This window comes from Macrotis lagotis, chromosome 4 (genome assembly GCF_037893015.1).
Source record: "Macrotis lagotis isolate mMagLag1 chromosome 4, bilby.v1.9.chrom.fasta, whole genome shotgun sequence".
NCBI lineage: Eukaryota > Metazoa > Chordata > Mammalia > Peramelemorphia > Peramelidae > Macrotis > Macrotis lagotis.
The window spans coordinates 49,378,103-49,401,016 of NC_133661.1; the positions used below are offsets into that span (position 1 = coordinate 49,378,103).

The following is a 22,914-nucleotide window of genomic DNA, read 5'->3' on the forward strand; positions in this document are numbered from 1 at the left end:
CGCCGGCCCCGCCCCCACGCATCTCCTCCGCCCCCGCTCCACACCGGCCCCGCCCCCACGCACCTCACCCTCCGCCCCGCCCCCCGCATCTCCCCCTCCGCCCCTCCCCCACGCACCTCTCCGCCCCTGCTCCCCGCCGGCCCCGCCCCCCGCATCTCCCCCTCCGCCCCTCCCCCGCTCCCCGCCGGCCCCGCCCCCCGCATCTCCCCCTCCGCCCCTCCCCCGCTCCACGCCGGCCCCGCCCCCAGGGGAGGCCCCGCCCCCTCCCGCTTCCATTTAAGCCCCACCGTGAAGCCGCCACAGACTTTGCACCCAGAAACCCGGGGTTCGGAAGGTCTCGTTTATTGCCTCTATCGGGGGGTACATTTGGGGTCGGTGACTGGAGAGCAGCCGCGCAGGCACCCCCCGCCCCCAGGACCGGCTGGGCCCCCCCTTTTCACAGTTAAGGCTTGGGGGGCCGGTCCCCAGCACAAGGCCCTGCGGGGCTTTCCGGGGGTCGGGGCGCGTCTCCCCTTGATCAGACCAAGGGACCCCAGGGCTCATGGAAAGGGGCGGAGGGGGCAGCAAGGGCAGAGCCAAGGGCAAGCGGCGGGGGCGGGGCCCGTCCCGGCTCCACGGAGGAAAGCGGGGGGACACGCCGACCCCCCAAGCAAGCTCAAAGCACAGCTCCCCGCGCCCTGGCTCCCTCGGGCAGTCCGACTGCAGGGGGAGGGGGCGGCTGGTAAGGCACTTCGTGTTTAAGGAGCCCCCACTTCTCTTGGGGAGGGGGCTCAGGGCTCCCGGGGCTGAGCCCCAAGGGGAAGGGGCCGGAGATGGAGGCTCCTTCCTGCGAGTTAGTGTCCTGAAAGCCCCTTCGTCAACCTCTTCCCAACCACCCTAAAGTCTCCTGTAGCCAGGGGACGGGGAAGAGAAGAGGACCACCTCGGGCCCTTCCCCAGTCTAAGAACTGGGGACCACTGAACTTCCTGATGGTGACCTGCAGAGGGGGGCAGCAGGCCAGGGGGTGCTCCTTCTCCCCACTGGCCTGCCCTGGCCACTTTCCCCAAGCCCAGCCAGGGGCAACCTCTCTCAAAGGGGATCCCCACAATCCAACCCAAGGCCACTTCCATGAGGACAGGAATCCCACCAAATTACTGTACCCACAAAAGACAGACCTGGGGTACCGTGTGTCTGTGTGTGTGTGAATGTATGTATAAAAAAACCAGCCTCCCCCAGCCTCAAGTGGGAGGGAAAGCTGCTGCTGAGAACAGGGGGTGAGCCAGAGCTGGCCCCTCTGTGTCAGCGGAACCGTTAAGTGAGCGAGGCAGCCCCGGACAGGGCCCAGGAGAAGGCAGGAAGATGAGGAAGAGGAGAGAAGGGCTGGCAAAGAGGAGGAGGATGACCGGCCCCAAAGGGTTAATTTCCTTGGAAGGCTCCTCGGGCAGCGCCGGCCGCTGTGCTTCGGAAAGTCCTGCTGGCAAAGATGCCCTGGGAGAACTCCTCCTGGGCCTGCTGGAAGCTGGCACCTGTCCTTCTGTACAGTGAGTGCACCTAAGGGAAAGCAGGCCGGAAAGGCAGGGCATCAGGGAGAGCTGTGCCCTGGGTGAGCCTGGAGGGGGCACTCCCCCACCCTATGGTGTCTCCCCCCAGACTCCATCGGCTCTTAACCAGAGAAGCAGGTCCCAGACTCCCTCTCCTGTCCCTCCCCAGCCCCCTCTCTCCTTCCTCTTTGTGGGCACAGGCACTTACCCGTTTCAGGAGGAAGAGGGAGAGGACAGCGCAGAGGGTGAAGAAGCCAGCCACCACCATCATAATGACAGCCACAGCCATCGAGTCGGCCTTCACTGCCGACAGAGCAGCGATCCAGCCACTGAAAAGGATGAGGGCCAGTGAGGGGAGAACCCGGAGCGGGCCAGAAGCCAGGGATTTCGGCCAGTGTTCAGGTGGATTGAAAGCATTCCCCAGAGACTGACCATCCTCTCTCCAGGAGGTAGGTCCTCCTCCCATTCCAAACCCTTGTGATGGTTTTAGCTCCTCCTCCTCTTCCTTATGCCACCAGAGAGAAAGGAGAGAGGGGGGAGAATGGGACAGCTAGGTGGCACAGTGGACAGAGCACCAGCCCTGGAGTCAGGAGGACCTGGGTTCAAATCTGGCCTCAGACACTTGATAATTACCTAGCCGTGTGGCCTTGGACGAGTCACTTAACCCCATTGCTTGCAAAAACAAAGAGAGAGGAGGGAGGGAGAGAGAGGAAGAGAGACAGAGAGGGAGAGAGAGGGAGAGAGAGACAGAGAGGGAGAGAGAGGGAGAGAGAGACAGAGAGGGAGAGAGAGGGAGAGAGAGACAGAGAAGAGAGGGATAGATGGAGAGGAGGGGGATCTCTCCCCTCTGCTCAGGAGGCCCTGCGTCTGAGTTTGACTTTTTTTTTTTTTGCAATTTCTTGTCAACATTGAGGCAGAAAGAAACCATAATTCTGATCTTTTCTCAGGGTCTGGTTTGCCTGTAATGCTCATGGGATCCCAGCTACTGATCTGTCCATTTGGAGAATGCCAAGGATCAAACCTCCTTCAGTTTGGTCTGCCCCATTCACAGCAACAAGGCAAACAAATAGGCCAATGTCCAGCCCCCCCCCCCCATCCCTCCCTCTGCCTGTGGAGGGAACAGCAGTCTTGGACAAATTCGGGGCCAACCGAGCCAGGAAAGAGCCAGACCTCACCTGTTCCCACAGCCTGGGATGCCCACCATCTGGATGATGTAGATAGCTATTTGGCAGAAGAATACAAAGAAGAACACAAAGAAGCTGAAGGAGTTGTCAGACCTGTGGAAAGGAGAGAAATGCATCGAAGCTTCTTCAGCATGACGTGAGTGGTGATGAGGCCACGTTCTGGAGGATGGCATCTGCCCCCTGGATGCTATGGCCCCACACTATCAGCTTTGGCTTGCCCATCATCAAGGGGCCTGCTAGGCCCGAATCTCCTCCCTGCCCTGCCCCACCTTACCTGAAGGCCTTGTAGATGGGTCGGTACCAACAGATGAAGGCACAGGGGGTAAAGAGCACGAACCACAGGATTGAGAGGCCAAAGTCGACCCCCCTATTATAAGCATAGAACCAGGCCAGGCAGGCAAGAAGATTCAGGAGCAAAGTCACTGAATGCACTGGGGAAGGAGACAAGAAAGATTATGCCAGAATAGTCAGATCAGGATCAGACCAGGCCACTCCCTCTGGGAAGGAACTGGGGTGCAGAATTGGGGAAATCAAGATATCAAATGGGGGTGAGATTCAGCATTTACCAGAATAACTTATTAATATATCAGTAATGGTCACATTTCAATAAATCAACTAATGAGTGTTGATAAAGTACCTAATATGTGGCAGCATCCAGTGCTGGTAGCTGAGATTTATAAGGACAAAAGCAGAATGGGCCCTGACATCCACAGCTGGGGGTGGGGGGGAGCAGGAAAGAAGGAAGGGTATTCCAGGGTGAAGTGCCAGCTCCAAAGGCACCAAGACAGGAGACAGACCATGGATGAGCAGTCTGGCTGGACAGGTCCGAACTAAAGCGGGAAAAGTGGGCTGGGGGCACAATGCTTCAGGCTTTCAGAGTCAGAGGAAGCCGCATTTGATTCTGGAGTTTACTGAGCAGGAAGGCCTCGTCCCTGGGCAGCTGCAAGAAGGATGGAACGGAGGAGAAGCAGGGAGGCGAGAGGGAATAAAAGTCTGGATGGGGGGGGCAGTGAATGGAGAAAAGGCAGAGGAAGAGACGAGGTGGGGCAACTAGCGGAATGTAGGGTTAAGGGAGATGGAGAAGGTGGAGGTAACATCTAGCGGTGAACATCGGTGAGCTAGGATGGGATGGGTTTGGGGGGAAAGAGTATGAATTTGGTGCTGGCAATGTCTACAGGACTTTCAGACTGCAACATCCTGGAGGAAGACAGAGACAAGACAGACAGAGAGATGGGGGGCAGGGGGAGAGAGACAGAGAGACAGAGAAAGACACAGGAGGAGACAGAGTGTGGAGAATCCAGCAAGAGTCCAAGAGGTAGGAAAAAAAACACCAAGGGAAAGCAGCATCACAAAAGTCCGGAGAGGACAGAGCATCCAGGGTTGCAGAGAAGTCAAGAAGCATGAGGACTGAGAAAAGGTCAAAATGTGGAAACGGGGCAGTTTTTTCAAAGGGGAGGGGGAGAGATCCAGGACAATCCTCAGCAGCACTAGCAGAAAAGGAGAGAGAGGGAAGATGCTAGGAGGCAAGGGACCAAGGGCACAGAAGATGTTCACCTCTTCACCAGTCGCCCGCCTCCTTGACCTGGCACCTCTGCTGTTAACACTTTCTCCCCCAGCACTACATGCTGTGCTTGCCCACTGCTTCTTTGGTCATGTTTTGCTCATCCCTGCCCCCCCCCAACTCCTCCTCTGGGGACCCTGACCACATGGAATGAGCAGTCCTTAAGGACTTATATGAGAAAGCTGGAAGAAGACCAGCAGTGTCTCATGCCACCTCAGCACAGAAGGTCAACACTCACATGCTGGCACAGCCCTGAGGGTCACCCAGCCTCTGCTTCAAGAGCTCCTGTAGGGCACTCTCCTGTACCCATGTTGGCTTCCCAAGGGGAGCATTCTACTATCCACCTTTATGGCTTACCAATATCCGAATAAGGGAGAGAAACAAAGCATCTAAAGACATCTGGATAAAAGGGTGCCAGTCCCCTCCACCTTGACTCTTGGTGAGCCCATGGGCTAATTCCCAGGAAAGCTACAGTATCCCCAGAGAAACAAAGGTTTCCCCTCTGTCTCTCCAGTCCCTCCTCTGTGCTCCTGCCCCTGGCAGCCTCTGCCCTCAGGGCTGTGTCTCAGAGGCCCCCAAGATGTGGTGTCATCTCCAACAAACAAAGGGCTATTTGAAGACAGCCTGAGTTGGCTTCCCTGGATCACTTTCTACTCTAATGGTGGGGAAAGAAGAGGAGAGACACGGGTCATCTCATGGCCACAGTAGAGGAGATCATCAGTAGTCCTCCCCAGAGAACCAGGCCTGAGCCTCTGACAGTCTGGTGGGAAACAGACCAGGGGCTGCCACTGAATGGGCAGGGAAGCAGAGGGGCTCATCCACCTGTGGAAGCCTACAGACCCCACCCCCCCCAATTGAGCCCCTCTGTGGCTTCTGCACATACTCACACATCCAGAGGTAATATAACATCTTGCATGTTCTCTGGTAATCAGCAGGGATCTCAGCAGAGAAATCCTGGTAGAAGCAGGGTTTGATGGGGCAGCCCGCAGGCAGCGGGGGCCAATTGTTTGGTCTCACTGTGGGAGAAAGGAAAAAAGTGAGAGTGCCTCCGGATCCTCACCAGAGGAGTCTGAGACAAGGAGGGGAATTATTGGACAGAGAAATAGGTTTTCTAGTTGTATATCTGTATTCTCATGTATCCTCCTCACCCCCCCATCCCATCTTCTAAGCTATGAGATAAAGTCAGTGAACTTTCAGTAAAGTACCTTGTCCCCCGGCAGTCTCAGGAAATCCCTGCCTGCCCCTCCCCAGCCCCAAAAGAAACCTCTATCAACAAGAGTGGATCCCTGATTTAGCCTGAAAGGATTTAGTCTTGGTCTTACCCACCCCTCATTTCCATACTTCTCACTACCTCAACACTGCTCTCTGAGCTCCCCACCAACTACCTACACCTCCCTACATCCTCTTCAATGAATGAGTCTTCACTCTCATCAGAAGTGGCTCAGAGAGGGAATAATATACACTGACAATAGGCTATAGAACTCGATCTTAGCCTAGAGGAAAAAGGAGAGGAAAGGGATGGGAGAAAAGGGACAGGGGGAGGGGTGAAGGTGACAGAAGAGTGGGAAGATCATGGCAGAGGGTAGTCAGATACAATACACTGTTGAGGAGGGGCAGGGTCAAAGGAGAAGGAATATAGAGAATGCCATCACCCATCAAAGAGAGAGCTGATGGTATCTAAATTCAGACTGAAGCACACTTTTTTCCCCTCACTTTATTTTTCTTGAGGTTCCTCTATTTTGAGGGAAAATTACATTTGCTTTTATAAGACTACTATAATGGGGCAGCTAGGTGGTGCAGTGGATAGAGCACCAGCCCTGGAGTCAGTCCTGAGTTCAAATCCGGCCTCAGACACTTAATAAAGTGTAAAAAAACAAACAAAAAAACTATTGTAGTGATGTGAAAAAATAAATTTTAAAAAGTTCACTTATTCCTCAGTTGAGTTGCTTGTTCTCCTTTGGGGGAGCCTGCTCTTGGGGAGTGTCACCCCCCCATTACCTCTCCTGCCCCGATGTCCTTCTCTGCTACTTAAGTTCTCTATTACTTTGCTTGTTTGTCTTCCTGGGGGAGTGTGATCCCCCAAATAGCCTCTCACACACTCTCCTTCCTCTTTACTTGTCCTTGATGTTCTCACCAGCTCAGCTTGTGGCTGTCTGTTCTTTATTTAACTCCAGTACTGTTACTGAAACTCCCTATCTGGCAGCTTCTCCAAAAAAACCTAACCTGTGAAATAAAATTCAAGCCTTTTCTCATCCTCCTAAGTCCAAGAATTCAGCGCTTTCCTCCCTAGAGAACCTTGCTGTCCCTCTCTGCATCCACATGAGGAGACCAGAGGGCCCAGCCTGCTGAACATTTAATAGAGAATGACTAACAGGGAGGCCCAATAACCCCCCCCCATCTCAAAAGTGCTGTGGGGGAATGGAGAAAGAAAGGGCATATTTCCAAAGGATTTGCCAGGCATGGAAGTGCTATGAAAATCTTAGCAAACAATACAAACATAATTCTTGACATTCATTTGCCCTTCAAGCACAGAAAGTCTTCCCAGAGCAGGGAGGCCAGAGAGTGGCAGGCTGGGCAGCCACCAGCTCCTTCCTCCTCCAGGTTCTTGGCCCTTTCCTCAGCATGTACTGCAGGACCCCACTGGGATATTTGGATTAAAAAACTAACCATTTACAGAAGACTCTTCTTCATGACACCCCTGAGCTAAGGAGGCAGAGTCCCCATCTGACAGATGATGACCCCTGAGGTGACACACCAGGGTCAGGTCTCGTCTTGGAAGCTGCCCAGGAGACTCTCCAGGGAAGGAGAGCAGACAGGAGTCCTGAATGGGGTTTCCCTGGGCACCAGCAGGAGTACGCAGTAGTGGTCAAGAAGGGCACCCGGCCAAGCAGGGCACCAGACTCACCATGCAGGTTGGCTGCGGTGTTCTGCAGCTCCCGTTCCTTCCTGTCCAGCTCGGCAGCCTTCCTCTCCAGCTCTTCCTGCTGTTGCAGCAGGCCAGCCTGGGCTGCAGAGGCCACAGCCTACAGGAAGCAGATGCCCGAGGATAAAATGGACCTTCACTTGGCAGAGAGTCAGAGTGAGGCCCTGCGGCCCCCCCAGAGAAGACAGTTCTGCAGTGAGCGTCACACCTGGTCTCAGACCCCCAAAGAGCCTGAGACAATCTCCAGAAAATTGAGGGATATCTACAGGCCTGTTTCCCCCACCCCCACCCCAATTATAACTACATCCACAGAACCCAGGTAGGAGAATCATCTACTTCTATATACTTGCTAACATACTGGTACAGATGAAATCAGGTAACATAAAATTAAAGGAATTCATGAAGGAGCAACACAGTTCCAAGAGGATGATGTCCAGAGGACACTTTGGATGACTCATACAAATAAAAGGACTTTCAGAGCTCCCCCTGTCCAGGTACTAGATGTGAGGTCTGAGAGCAGGCATCAGCCCCCCAATTCCCTCTGGCTGAGCTCAGTTCTGTCCAGATGCAGACTGGGCAGGAAGCCTGGGGTGCTGAGGCAGGAGGCAACAGAGAGACAAGTTCAACTCCCATCCTTCTCTGGACTAGACTGCCCCACACTTGGTTATAGAACTGGTCTGAATCAACTAGGATTTCCCCCCACAGAATCCCCTGGTCCTTTTCTCTTTGGAAATTTGCCCCTCAGGGAGCAGAGGCTATTTGAAGGAATTTATGATCTTCTCCATTCTCAGTGCCACAGAAAAAGAAGTGGACACCAGCTGGACATAGAGGTAGGCAGTCTTTCAGGGAGTGCTGTTTCCATGCCTTCCAAAGCGGCCTTGGGTGGTTAGGGCCTGGGAGAGACCCAGGGAACAAGCTCGAGCACTTCAGTCCCAGCCCCTGGCTAAGCCTGGGATTCCAACCAGGGGGCTTGCAGCCCAGCTGCCCCTAAATTGGGGTTCAAATGAAATTACCCTGCCCAAGGTTGCTTGGGGGGTGGGAGCCTGCCAGGACTGAGGGATACACTAATGTTAATGGTAGGAAGTCAGTATTTCCAAGGACCCAGGAGCTGGAAAGGTCCTGGAGGTCATCTACTGCAAGCATAGCCTTTTGAGAAGAGGAGCAAGGTCAGAAGGGCTAAAGTACCTGCCTCAGGATCAGGATTCAAATCAAATACCTGAGATTTGATACTCAGCTTCCTTCCTTCCTTATCACCCAGGTTCTTCCATAGAGTTCAATAAACTCTGTGAAGGAAGGCAGTGAGGGGGGTAGAGCGGGCGTAGAGCAGAGCCTCAGAGGCTGCTGGGAGATGAAGGGATTTATCTCTGATCACAGAGAATCCAGGGCTCCTCCTCTAGGGGAGATGGAACTGCAGAGAGAACCTAGGAAGGCTCTGGGAAAAGCGCAGTCTTTTCCAGACAGGGAACATGGGGTCATGGGAGCAGCAACTGGTGAGCTCGAGGCGAACTCTCACTCTCATTAAGTCTACACCTAATGCCCGCCTTTGGAAGCATATGGCTACCACTCAGAACACTCTCTCTTCCTGGCAGCTTGTCTCTCTGGGAAGCTGTTCGCTGCTCGCCACTAGGAACCTGGTGGGTAGGTACCTGTCAACCTGTCTAAGCAGGAGCTGCATTACAGAACTCTGCTGTGTCTGATGCTACCGTTCTATAACTCTACTGCTCTGGAGAGCATCAGGAAAGCCAGCCACTGAAGAATTGAAGAGAGCCTGGGTGCCCAGGCTGGAGGCGGGTCCCAAGCCCAGAACATATTTCACTTTCAACATGTTTATTCTCTCGGCTTTCTCCTTCCCTAACCCTGGGATTTCCAATTGGGGAAGTGAAGATCAGTCACCACCATGAGACTCCCTGACCAAAAGGACTGAGTTGTCTGCCTCCAGAGAAGAGAGCTCAGAATAATTTGGAGAGCCCATATGCTGGCCTTTCCTAATGGAAACAGGGAAATTTCCTAATAGGAAAACCTGACATTGTGTCCCTCACCTTGAAAAAATATTAAGGCAGGTTTTCCCTGATGGTGTCCATCCCCATCCTGCCAAAGGGTAGTGTTTCTGAGGGGCAGGGGAGCAGATGGAAACAGTACCTGGGGAGTTGGTTCCACAGAAGGCTGGAGGACTGCAGGCTGTGATGGCCCAGAGGGCTGGCTGGCTGGGACTGTAGTTGCTGCTGCATTTGTCTAAGGGAAGAGAAAGGAAAAGACTAAAGGGGGAGATGTGTGGGGGCTCTGTGGGTTTGAGGTTTGCCCATCAAACATTGAGTTCCCTGCAGAGTAGAGACAGAGAGGTAGATGAACCCAAGGACCTCCTCTGTCCAGGTCCAAGAAGCAACAGCAGCAGAAACACCAATGGGCCTTGGTGAGAAGAACCACATACTGGAGCAGACGTTGTTAAACCAGTCCTCTGGACCAGGGATCTCAGCTCTCAAGCTACAGGTTGTCCCCAGTTTCTTGTCCAGAGGACATAAGGTCAATCTGAGGCCAGATTTAGCAATTCTGTGACTCAAAGAATTAGGGGAAGACAACATTTGTTTTTACCAGCTTTCAACCTTCCTAGCTTTTGAAAAGAGAATTTCAATGGCTTAAACCAACTTTCAATGGGGGGAAAGGGGGGACCTGTCAATCCTCCCTAAAAGTCTATCAGAATTCCAACAATGATAAACATACTCATCAGAGCTGCCTCCTCCTCTCTCCCCTACTCCTCCAAAAGAGGGCTCGTGTATATAGTATTGAGGCTTCAGAGGGAATCCTGGGGCACATGTGCATGAACAGGGTGGGGGGGGGAGGGGTTGGCATGTGGGAAAAGTCAGAAGGGTACTCACCAGCCGGGGATTCTCTGAGAAAGGGTTGAATTCCGCCAGGCCACCCTGAGGGGGATTGGTTAGCTGGGTCACAGACGGATCCTGAGAAGATAATGGGGAAAAACCTAAGTCATATTTAAAGTCTAGGCAGAGAGGGAAATGAGTTGGGAAATCTGAGGAGGTTTGATAATGGTGAGGGGCTGAGTAGTCACCCCATTTCAGTCCCTCCCCAGAGCCCAATTTATGAACATCAAGCCTGCTGACACATGGCAGTGTGGTGCATGGGACCCCGAGACCTGGCACCATCCTGACCAGGCCTGCAGCTTCCACCTACTCCCACTCCTGACCCCCGAAAGAAAACACAGCTCTTAGAGCATCATCTGCCCACTCCAGGTAGTGGGGTTTGTCTGCCCAGAGCTCTAACACATGTCTCACTAGTGGGTCCCTGGACTGTTCTACCTGGATGTCCAACAGGCAGCACAAACTCAATCATCCAAGAGGAACAAGGATAAGCGTATCCCTCCATTCCTTCCTCCCCAAGGATAAGCACATCTCCAATCTCCTCAAGGATATAAGTGCATTCTCTCCAATCTTGCCCCCAACGACAAGCGAGTCCCTTCCCATCTCATCCCCTGGGTTACCTCAAGCCTTGATGACCACCAGCTCCCACAGCCTGCTCTCCCCTCTGACTGGAGGGCTACTCCCAACACCTTCCTTTAGACAGGGAAGAAACTGCACTCAGCTCCTTCCACTCTGCTCCCTTGTGCCAGGCCCCCCAAAGTCTGCTCTACAAGCTGCATTTCCTCCGTCCCTTTGTCTGGCTGGGCCTGCTGTCAGCACAGTGATGGGCACATAGCAGACACTGGATGTTCACTGAATTCTTCCCGCCTACCCTCTACTCTTCTTCCTTCAGTTTCCACATCCACCTGTTTACAAAGTCTTACTTATTCTACCTTCATGCCTCTCACCAGGCCCCCTTCCCACCCTCATTCACCCTCACCACCCCTTATCTCTGGAAAGCTTCCTGGGGGTCTCCCCTTCCCAGTCATCCTCTGCATTGCCATCCAAGTGGTGGCGCTAAAAGCCCAGTTCTGATCCGGGCTCCTGTTCTAGCCTGCAGCTCGTCTCAATCTAGACCGCGCCTCCCTGTCTATGGACCCGCTCAGTGTCTTCCACAAATGAGATTTCTCCTCTAGTCATAGGCCCTTCTCTGTACAATCTGTCCTCATATTCTCCCAGCTTCAGTCGAGGTTCTGTTTAGATGCTACCTCCTCTATGAAACCTTTCCTGACTGCCCCCCTCCAATTGGATTGATGCATACTTGGTATGCATTACCTGTGTTGGAAGGTGGGCTCTAGCTTTGTTCCTGGGTTTTTATCTGCAGGGCCTGGTTCAGAATACAGTAAGCACTTAAGTTTTCTGAATTAACCTGAGCCTGAAGACCAAAGGTGAAGACCCAGAGACAGGTCTGTTCTGAAGATCAAACAAAAGCCATCCTGCTCTGGTGGCGTCTGCCTCCCATTGGAATCTGACCCGGTTCTCCTATTCCTATTTCAAAAGAAATCTGAAATCTCTGTGAGGCAGAATAAGGATCAAGTTATATAGGTATTAGCTATTATTACTAAGATTATTATTATTATTATTAACATTAGCAAGATACCTGGAAGTGAGCAGAGAAAGGCAAAGTTTTATAGCAAGACAGCAGAGAACAGTATTAATGGTGTTAGTGGAGTGAATGAAGCCTGTGTCCTAGTATAAAAAAATCCAGAGTTACTAATTAGTACCTTTATTAAAATAAAAAAAGGAAAAAATCCTCTAAGCAAGAGTTTTTCATGTTCAATGATGGGCTACAGTAAAAGACTTCTTCCCCACCTGCACAAGTCAGCCAGAAACCTGTGGGCAGCAGGGAGGGGGCCAAATAGAGCTGCCTAATTTGACCCAAGACAGACCCCTGTGGTCTTTGAGGTTCTGTGTCCAGAAGCAGCACCAACAGGAGGCCCTTGAAGGGTCCCAGAGGTGGCTCTGGGCAGCCACATCCAGAACCACGGGCTTGAGGTGCTAGCACTCAGAACTTCTAAGATCCAGAGGAGCCTTGCTCAGATGTAGAAGTCATACCTGGGCTGCCCACACCCCAAGGACAATGGGGGAGCAGGACAGCTTATTTGTAAAATGATTTTAAACTACAAAATGCTCTAATTAAATGTCGACTCTTTTTCTTAGAGGAAACAGAGAACTGAGGGCCAGGCCCTTTATGCAATGGCCGAGACAAGCTGTGACCTCGAGTCTTCTGACAGGAAGTTCAATCCTTTCTACTGGAGCCTGCCCATGTTCTTAGTCCATAACACTCCCAGAAGGCTTGCGGCAGAGTGGTCTGATTGGGCCCTCCCTGTAGAACTTCCCCAGCCCCCATGTGAGTAGGGGGCTCTAGGTCACAGAGGGCACCCCCCCCACCTGCTTTGAATCCTCCCATCAGTCAACTTTTATTCCAATCTGGTTTGCACCATCAAGTCTGAGGAGCTTGTCTCTTGACTCTAGAAGGGTCTTCCTGGAAGAAAGGGACCACCCTCACAACCCTCCTGGACAAAAACTAAGCAGCCCCTGCATGGTCAGACTCTCTTAAGGACTCCCACTTCCTTTCCATGCTTCCTTTGGGAAGGAAATTCTTCTCTATCACTTCTCTTTCCTAGTTTCTTACGCTAGGAAGCAATGGGACTGTCAGGGCAGCTGGAGGGACTATAGTCTTAAAGCAATGATCTGAGAGGCCCCCATGGTCTCTGGGATCACCTAAAGTGTTGTTTGAAGAGTCCCCTGACCAAAAATATCCTCATTCCCATGCTGCAATGACCCTCATTTCTTTGGGTCTTAAACGTCTCTGAGAAGAGGAACACCTTATGTCAAATTTTAACACTGGATCAGTAGCCTGCTGGGCCAGAACAGGATCCAGGAAGGTGGGGGTGGGGAGGAGTAAGCACCATCATCACCACCCATCAGGAACAAGAGGCTTCAAAGGCTCAGTGAAAGCTTTAGGTGTATCCCCCACCCCTACTCACCCCCACACCAGCTAGTGCCCAGACTCCAGTAATTGCCGGTGCTAGAACATGAATGGAAGAACCCCTGGAGCCCCTGTGGATGGGAACCCAGCCTGCTTTAGTGGCTGATAAAGCATGCTTCTCGGCTGAGGCTGGGGATGTCTTCATTTCAGTTTGACCCAGGGCCAGCAGACAACCCTGAAAGCTACGGCCTCGTGAGAGAGACGTGGGGCACCTGCTCTAATTTTGGAGCCAGGATGAGCAATCCTGTTAAGCCCCAGAAATCAGACACTCCCTGGCCAAGAACTAGTTATTTGAGTCTGTGTCACCATTGGGGGGGGGGGGGGGGGAGGCAGAGCAAAATAGCAGGCCTCTGCTGACAGGGACAGGTGCTCCAGGGTCCTGAGCTGGGTCCAACCTTTGGGTAATGAATGCTCTAAGCTGCCACTTCTGCTTTCTCACAGAGCAGATGTGACCTGGCCAGGCAGCACCTGTGGTCTGGGATCTACAACCAGAGCCAAGGCATCGCCGCGCTCATCAAGACCAGCTCCATCATTTTTCAGACAAGGATACTGAGGCCCCAGAGGTGAGCACACTCACCCAAGGAGTTCAAAGTCAGGGCCTTTTACTCCAGTTCAGCACAGGTTGCTCCCTTTAAAGAGGAGCTGTCACCCCATCACCACTTGGAGACTTGAAAAGCCAGCCTCCAAGGCTCAGAGATAAGCTTTGGAGACCAAAGTCCAAATATCCTTGCCTGTAATGGATCCCACCAGGATTCCATTCCTGCTGGGCTGAACTGGAAATTGAAAACAGGACTCAACTTCGAATCATCAAAATGGGTGATCAACATCAACAGGGGAGTAATCCACAATATGGAGTAATTTCACATCTAAGATTCTTCTTCAAACTGGCCTCCGTCACAAGTTACTTCACCCTGATTGCCTCAGTTTCCTCATCTGTAAGATGAGCTGTCAAAGGAAATGGCAAACTGCTCTACTACCTTTACCAAGAAAACCCCAAATGGGGTCAAGGAAGAGTTGGACATGGCTGAAAAAAAGACTAACCCAACTACTCAAACTGAATAAAATGGTATCTTGTATTTCAAGATAATTCCACAGAAACCCCTTGTCCAGAGACCCCTTGTCCATTAGGGAATTGGTACATAGCAGGGATTCCTGGAAAAAGCCCTCAATTTGGAGTCATAGAGTTACAAAGGCCCTTGGTGTTCACTTAGTCCAACTCCCTAATTTTACAGAGGCCCAGTGGCATGAAGTGACTTGCCTGAGGTTACCCAGTGTCAGAGACAGGATCTGAATTCAGAACTTTCCCGGCATTCTGTCCCATTCCCTATGCTACTTCTGGGAGTCAGAAGGACTGCATTACAATCCTGAACTCAGGTCAGTCACTTTGTAACTCTAGGCCTCCACCACTGTACCTGTAAAATGAGAGAAGTGAATCAAATGACTGCCAGGGATCCTTCCAGCTCTAAATCCACGTCTTAGGAAGCTGCTAAGGGGTGGGAGCAGGGGAGAGGGGAACAGGATAGTGAGTTGGGGGGGAGGCAGTTCATGCTGCTTTGCAGTTGTCCAAATCCTGAGTGTGTTCTTAGCTTTCTCAGCCTCCTCCTTCCCTAATCCCACATATCTGCTGAACCCTAGTTTCAGGGTTGGTGCTCTATAAAGTTTGCTGACTAAATGCTAAAGGAGTTGAAAGCATGACAGGATCAATTTTTTCCTGCAAAGTAAGGACTCCAATTGGTAGAGAGATAATTTAAAGCTTGTGAAATTCCAGGCCTTCCTAAGATAGCCAACATGCCAAGTCATTGTGGAGCAAAATGAAAAGAAACAAAGCAAAATGACTTCAAACCTCAGCCCTGGAGAGTTGAGCTAGGCCAGAAGCCCAGCGAGCACATGAAGGTTCATCAGAGAATCAAGGCCACCTCTATGGCCTCCTTCTCTGTGGGGGGGGGGGGGGGGGGGTTGAACTAAGGCACTATACTCTACCTACAAAGAAAACCCTGATTCCTCAAACTGGCAGCCAGAGTCCTTTCCAACATTACCCCAAGCTCCCTTTCTGTTTCAAGTCTTCCCTTCTGTGTCCTTTAGGACCCTAGGCAAGTTACTTGACAAGCCTCAATTTTCTACACTGTAAAATGGGGATGCTGACACCTGTACTGACAACCTCATAGGGTAGTGGTGAGATTCAAATACAATACATAATGTATGCTATCCTTAAACAATAGCTTTCATTATTACACTCCAATGGACTTCTGGCCTAGAACATAATCTATACTTTCCTGCTTTTGTTCCCAGCATTGTCCCTTCTTGGTCTCTCCTTTCTCTCAGCCAATTCAGATGTTCTCTTCTTCCCCAAGACCCTTCCTCATTCCCTCAGCTGGAAGTGATTCTCTCTTGTCCCTTTCTCAGGGGCCTTTATTTAAAACATTCTCTCTTGAGCTGCAGTTATTCTTGTAAAATATCTCACAAAAAGTCCATTAACTCAAAAACAACCCTTCCCTGGAAGGGTGACAATTTTTTATTCTGATTAAATATTAAATATTACTGTTTGTCTGGTACAGGATTAACCACCTCGAAGACAAACCAGAGCCTTGGATCCCATTTCCTAATGAATGCCTTCTATGTGCTCTTCCTCACTCTCTAAACCAAATTGATGCTGGGCTTGGTCTTTTCTTCACTTTAGAGAAGATAGTGAAGAAAGCACCCTCACTCAGGGTCACCTAAGAGTCTAGGGGAACAGGAAAGTCCCAGGATCCTGCTGCTTGTGAGAGTCAGAGAACAGGACAAACACTAGAGGCTGCAAGCTCTCCCTAGGACAACTTCTCTGCAACAGATCAAGCACACCAATTTTCCTATGTGATGGCACCCCAGCTGACAGCAGCACCACACTTATACCGGCCCAGGGCCATTCATCAAACTCTAGACTTGCTGAGGACACCAGAATAAAGGCACAGGCAATGTCAAGCAACACTGTTCACATGGTCAAATCCTGTTATTTGCTTCCCCTCTCACAGTGGAGACATGTTTGAAATCCTCAGGGAATAGCTACACTACAGAAATGATCTTTTAACTGCAAAGAAGCAATGTAAGCAAGTGATATGATGGAATTGGGCAGCAGACTGGGGCTGGAAGTTTTACTTTGTTCAGCAGAACCTCCACTTAGTCCACTCTCTCCCCTCTGGAAGTTTTCCTGATTGAGTTGGCAGAAATTTCTAGTTAGAAATTAGTTAAAATAGAATAGAAATAAGTTACAATTAACCCAGGTGGCCTCATTTTTCTTGAACTCTAAATGAAAGCAAAGTTCACTTTCATATCAGGGCTCCTGACCTTTTCTATATCATGAATACTTCAGCAGTCTGGCAAAGTGCACAAATCCCTTCTCATGATGTTCTACAGGTTTTGATTTTTTGGTTGTTGTTTTTTTTTTAATTAAAAATAGTAGGGGGCCGCTAGGTGGCGTAGTGGATAAAGCACTGGCCTTGGAGTCAGGAGTACCTGGGTTCAAATTCGGTCTCAGACACTTAATAATTACCTAGCTGTGTGGCCTTGGGCAAGCCACTTAACCCCATTTGCCTTGCCAAAAAATACCTAAAAAAAAAATAGTAGGGGGTGGGGGCGGCTAGGTGGCACAGTGGATAAAGCACCGGCCCTGGAGTCAGGAGGACCTGGGTTCAAATCTGGCCTCAGACAATTAACAATTGCCTAGCTGTGTGGCCCTGGGCAAGCCACTTAACCCCATTGCCTTGCAAAAAAAAAAAATTAGGAAATTAAATTTAACATGGAGGTAGTGAATTAAATTTAATGTGGAGTTAGTGTAAATAAAGAAGTATTTTTTTTCTCATTCACATTCCCAGAACCCCTAAAAACTCTCCAGAGATCCCCTCATTTGAAAGCTGTGCCTAAAGCAAGTCAGTCTCAGGCCAGGTCAGATCAGATGGTCCCTTACCTGTGGAGCAAGGCATATCCCAGTTACCCAAAGCTCTGGGAGCCAATAAGAGACTTAAGGATAACTTGGCAGTGGGAGGAGCCCCAGGAACAGCCTGAAGTCCAGTACCCCGGACCCATGGAAGGGCAGAGCAGACACACTGTAATTAAAGCAGTGACCAGCCTGCACCAATCAAATAAACTCATCCTGCTTTTGAAGTTTCTCACCTTACTTGCAATTTCCCGTTTCTGTTCAAAAGTATGCAGTCGTCTTTTGAACACATCCTGGCCTAAAAGTATGCTAACTCTTCTCCCTGAATGTTTCCAGTTATCACAATTAGCCCTTTGTTCAAGTAAAGGAGTCACCACCAAAGAGAAGGTAGGGTGCAGAAGAGGCAGAAAAGAGAATAAAGAAGTGAGAGGGTCTTCATCCCTCTGGGAGATTCTATTTCCATTACCCAGGATATAAGGTCAAAGAAGCTTCTGGCTATGAGAATTTATAATCTCTCTCTCTGAGTCCTTCCTTGACTCTGTGTCACCACCCTGAGTAAATGAACATGGAATTCACACCCAAGCTTCCGGGTCCTACACCCCACTAACTACCCTCTGCAGGCAGAAAGGGAGCAGATGCTCCACCCAGCCAGAGGATGGAGCTGAAGCCAGGACTTTAGTAGCCACTATGCCCCCACCCAGAGCACCAGAACAGGTTTGCAAGGAGCAGCGCTTCCCCCAGGTCTCTCTCTGTCTTTGGACACAAGGTCACCATCAGATGCAGTTGTTTATGGGACCCCAGCTGCTTCCTGTCCTGCCTATATCCTGGTGGTGCTGGCTTGGCCCCTTACTTCCATGACAATGTCTAGATACCGGATTTCATCTGAATGCAGATGTGGCTTCCAGAGTGGTTAGCATGATTTCTGGGGTCAGAGATTACATCTATCAGTTGGAGATCCAAGAATGCTGCCTCCAAAGAAAAAGGGGCAAGCTTCAGGCTCTCATCTTTTCCAGCTCCAGGGCTTCCTTGGACTGCTGGCTGTCTTGGCTGGTGAAAATACAGGAATCCCTTGTTTTTAGACTCAACAGGTCAAAAAAAAAAACCATGTAAACTTTGGTTCTGCACCCCCCACCCCGGGTCTTTCACATTTTCAATAAAACCTAACTCAATCTTTACTCTTCTATTCTAGTCTGATAATTATAGCAGGAAAAGACAGTGAAAGAACAGACATTTAAAACCATCCATCTCTTTGTATTAACCAGCTAATACAAAGCTAGTTCTGGGTTAGGAGACAAATATCCTACAAGAGGAAAGTTGGAAAAGAACCTTATGCTTCAAGTTAATGAATGTTTTATATTCTTAGCAATTCTTAGTATTTCTTGGCAAAGATACTAAAATGGTTTGCCATTTCCTTCTCCAGCTCATTTTACAGATGAAGCAACTAAGGTAAACCAAGGTTAAGTGACTTGCCCAAAGTTATACAGTTATTGAGTGTCTACGGCCAAATTTGAATTTGGGTCTTCTTGTCTAGCCTGGTGCTCTACCCACATACTACCTAACAGTTCCCCACCTCCTTTTTCATTAACAATGAAAATGTTTGTCACTGACCACTTGGAAAGGTTTGGAAACATAGAATCTAACAATCATGTCATGGGAGGAAAAGACCAATAAAGATTTAAGCTGTTTTCTCACTGGCTAGAACTTCCATGGTCTGAAGAAGCAGCAAGGATTTTCATTCTCATATTAGTCTATAATTATGCCACATAATTAAAGTCTTCTTTTACTTGATATGCTTGGGAGACTGAAAAGGGGGAAGGAAGTAGAAAGGGAGTGCTGAGTGGCAAGAAGGACTCAGGACATCAGAAACAATCCCATCCCCCTTCCTTAGTGCCCCCCAAACTGGTAGGCTCCTCCATGTCCATTTTAAGGAAAGTCCTGAAAGAAGCACAAGTTCTACTAAGTCTGCAGGAAATTTAAGACAAGTGAACAATAAACTCCAGCCATGTGGACACGCTAAGTCCTTAGTTATGGTCCCTGAAAGGAGCTTTCTCAACCCAGGTTCAGGTCCACAAAGATCCCTTGTCCAAAACAAGCAGGCTACCCCAGAGCCATAAGCAAAGTTTTGGGTGGGGGTCCAAATCTTTTGTCCATCAACTCCATTCCACAAATACATTATTAAACACCCATTAGGTCCAAAGCAAGTTCTTGCTTTCCTGTGCCCAGTCAGATCAAAAGAAGGTTCTAAACATCAAGCAAGAGGAAGGTTTTAGTTTCTTAACACTGGATGCTACTATTGTTCATACCTAAAAATATCCTTGAAAAAAGAAAATTCCAGCTCATAGGGCTGTCCCCAAAGCCCGCCCCCCCAGTCCTGTGCAGGCTGCCTCCAGGTAAACTGTAGGCATGGAGCTTCCAAAGGTGTGTGGAGGTCCTGTCTCCCTAATCCATGGCATACTCCATTGAAATAAAGAAAATCTGCCTGATGTGACCTGCCCCCAGGACTAATGGCTCAAGTCAAGCATTTTCACAGAAAACATTCACCTTACTTGGAAACACTTTCCCCCTTAGTAAAACAAGCATAGCTCACTTCAGAATTCCAAAGTCACAAAGTTAGGGCTGAAAAGGGCTTCAGATTATCTAGTTCACGGATGAGTAAACTGAGGCCTAGAAGAATGGGGGGGAGGGAGGGGGTGGCACACCCAGCTATTACATGGCAGGCCAGGACTAGCACAGAATCCAACTCGCACCTCAAGAATTCCCAGTGTCCCTGACCAAACCTCATCCAGACTCCAGAGAAAGACTTCCAGTGTTTGTTCCTCTTCTCCCCTTTTCTCCCTGATTCCACACAACCAGAACACTTCCCTACTTCTCAACTTCCTAAGTAAAAGATTAAGCAGAGATGCCACAAATCTATGAACTCATTTATAGTGAGTTGAAAGCTTGTCTGTGGGGGGGTATAAGGCAACCTATACAAATGCTAAAAGTGGCCGGAGGGGGGTCCCCAATCAGTCATGGAGGAGGGACGGGTGTTCCCTGAATGCAGAAGTCTCTTTCCCTCTACTCCCCCCCAGGGTCCAAGGAGGAAGGGGAGGGGGCGGGGCCCACCTGATCAAGGCCCTGATTGGTTGGTGACCTTCCTCCTCTCATTTTCTATCCCCCTTTCCTTATCCGCCCCCTCAGGCCTCCTTCCTCTCACAACTGCTTTCCCTATCTCTCTCCCATTCCCCTGGCAACCAGGGGTTGGGAAGTGGGGGGGGGGGGGTGGCTGCCGAGGTTTGGGGGTGAGGGGCGCAGCCAGAGTGGTTGCAAATCAGAGGGAGGGGCTCCCTCCCCGAGGCACTGCACCCCCTCTCTGCCCGGGCTGTCTCGACTCCCTTCCTCCCCACCAGAGCTTATCTCTTCCTTTCCCCGCCCGCTCTTTCCCGGCCCCTCCCCCATTTACAACCCCTCTCCTCAGCCCCTCCCTCTATTTACAACCCCTCTCCCCAGCCCTCCCCCATTTACAACCCCTCTCCCCAGCCCCTCCCCCTATTTACAAGCCCTTCCCCGCCCCTCCCCGTTCACCCTCTCCAGCAGCCCCCATCCCCAGACCCGCCGGCCGCCTCCCCCCCTCCCGACCCCGCCCCTCCGCCGCCGTTCCACCTGTTGCCGGTCCCGCCCCCTCCCGCCCCTGATTGGCCGGACCTCAGGCCCCCGGCTCGCTCATTGGGCGCGGGGCCCGTCCCTCGGGCGCCACGTCTCCCGGAGGTGGAGAGGCCCGGGCCCCCGAGCGGCGTCTCTCCGGGGCGGCGGGCGCGCCCGGTACCTGGAACGGGTTCACGTCCACCGGGTCCGCGAAGGGGTTGGTGTCGAAGGCAGACATGGTGGGCGGGGCGGGGGAAGGGGGTGACGGCGCCCCAAGAGCTCAGCGGGCGCCACTGCCGCCCTGGTGCCCGGACTCCGCCGCTCTCTCCGCGGAGACCCGCCACTTCCGGGGGGAAGTGGCGCCTGCGCAGGCGCGAGAAGGCGCCGGGGGGGCGGGCTCTGCGGCATCACGGCACCCGGCTCCGCCCTCTCCGCCCTGGCAGACGTTGGGCGCGTGCGCACTGCCTCCTTGCTCGGTCTTCGCGCCCCCCCCCGCCCCTCCCTCCCCCGAACTCGTGACTTCGGCTCCGAGCTGGCTTCCGGCCCCGCCCCGCCCCGCCCCGCCCCGCCCCGCCCCGGGCCGCGACTTCTGCACCTGTAGAATGGGGCCTGGCGGCCGTGCCCTCCCCTCTCGTGGCGGCTGCAGCCGGACCCCGAAGCCCTGAGTTCAAATCCTGCCTAGACTCTGCCGGCTCCGGGCCCCGGGCCCGCCGCGTCTCCTGCTCCTGCCTCGGTGTCCTCAGCTACAGAAAGGGGCCAGGGTCCGCGCAGCCCCTGCCCCCGGCTTGTGAGGGCCCGAGGGCACTGCCAACCTTAACCATCTGGGGCGGTGGGGGCGCTTAGTGCCCCATGACTGGGAGCAGGGCCGCGCCAGCTTTAAAGGATGCGAGAGGAGGAGCGTGTCTGTGTCTGTATGTGAGGGTATGTGTGTGTGTGTGTATGTGTGTGTGTATGTGAGGGTGTGTGTGTCTGTGTGTGTATGTGAGGGTATGTGTGTCTGTGTGTGTGTATGTGAGGGTGTGTGTGTCTGTGTGTGTGTATGTGAGGGTATGTGTGTGTATGTGTGTCAGTGTCCATCCGAGCGCATCCGTGTGTGGCTGTGTGTGTGAGGGTATGTGTATGTATGTAAGGGTATGTGTGTATCTGTGTGTATGTGTGTCTGTGTGTGTATGTGAGGGTATGTGTGTGTGCAAGGGTATGTGCATGTATGTGTGTGAGGGTATGTGTGTGTATGTGTGTGTATGTGAGGGTATGTGTGTGTCTGTGTGTCTGTGTGTGTGTGTATGTGAGGGTATGTGTGTGTCTGTGTGTCTGTGTGTGAGGCTGTGTGTGTATGTGAGGGTATGTGTCTGTATGTGAGGGTATGTGTGTCTGTGTGCATGTGAGGGTATGTGTGTGTGTATGTGAGGGTATGTGTGTGTGTCCATCCAAGCGCCTCTGTGTGTGGCTGTGTGTGTGTATGTGAGGGTATGTATGTGTGTCTCTGTATGTGAGGGTATGTGTGTGTCTGTGTGTGTGTATGTGAGGGTGTGTGTGTGTCTGTGTGTGTATGTGTGTGTGTATGTGAGGGTATGTGTGTGTCTGTGTGTGTATGTGAGGGTATGTGTGTGTGTCTGTGTGTCTGTGTCCATCTGAGCACGTCCGTGTGTGGCTATGTGTGTGTATATGAGATTATGTGTGTGTGTTGGCTGTGTGTGTATGTGAGCATGTGTGTATGTGTCCATCCAAGCGCCTCCATGTGTGGCTGTGTGTGTGTGTGTGTATGTGAGGGTATGTGTGTGTCTGTGTGTGTATGTGAGGGTGTGTGTGTGTATGTGTGTGTCTGTGTGTGTATGTGAGGGTATGTGTGTGTGTCTGTGTGTCTGTGTCCATCTGAGCACGTCCGTGTGTGGCTATGTGTGTGTATATGAGATTATGTGTGTGTGTGTGTTGGCTGTGTGTGTATGTGTCCATCCAAGTGCCTCCGTGTGTGGCTGTGTGTGTGTATGTGAGGGTATGTGTGTGTCTGTGTGTGTGTATGTGTGTGTGCATGTGTGTGTGTGTGTGTGTGTGAGGGTATGTGTGTATGTGAGGGTATGTGTGTATGTCTGTGTGTGTGCATGTGAGGGTGTGTGTGTGTGTGTGAGGGTATGTGTGTATCTGTGTCCATCCAAGCGCCTCCGTGTGGCTGTGTGTGTGTGTGTATGTGAGGGTATGTGTGTGTCTGTGTGTGTGTATGTGAGGGTATGTGTGTGTCTGTGTGTGTATGTGAGGGTATGTGTGTGTGTCTTTGTGTGTATGTGAGGGTA

General features: G+C 51.4%; 1 protein-coding gene across 2 annotated transcripts; it reads right to left on the minus strand.

The window, feature by feature from the left end:
* Window positions 1-312: 312 nt before the first annotated feature.
* Window positions 313-20,990, minus strand: SCAMP2 (secretory carrier membrane protein 2). Of its 2 annotated transcripts, none has more exons than XM_074232723.1 (9): window positions 20,808-20,990; window positions 10,062-10,142; window positions 9,328-9,420; window positions 7,171-7,288; window positions 5,153-5,281; window positions 2,979-3,135; window positions 2,696-2,797; window positions 1,729-1,849; window positions 313-1,530 (listed from the first exon to the last, which is right to left on the minus strand). In XM_074232723.1, the coding sequence occupies exons 1-9, from the start codon at window positions 20,862-20,864 to the stop codon at window positions 1,396-1,398; spliced, it is 993 nt and encodes a 330-aa protein (XP_074088824.1). In that variant the 5' UTR covers window positions 20,865-20,990; the 3' UTR covers window positions 313-1,395. The 2 variants fall into 2 exon arrangements, with proteins under 2 accessions (XP_074088824.1, XP_074088825.1); XM_074232724.1 differs by lacking the exon at window positions 20,808-20,990 and adding an exon at window positions 20,108-20,358.
* Window positions 20,991-22,914: the final 1,924 nt, after the last annotated feature.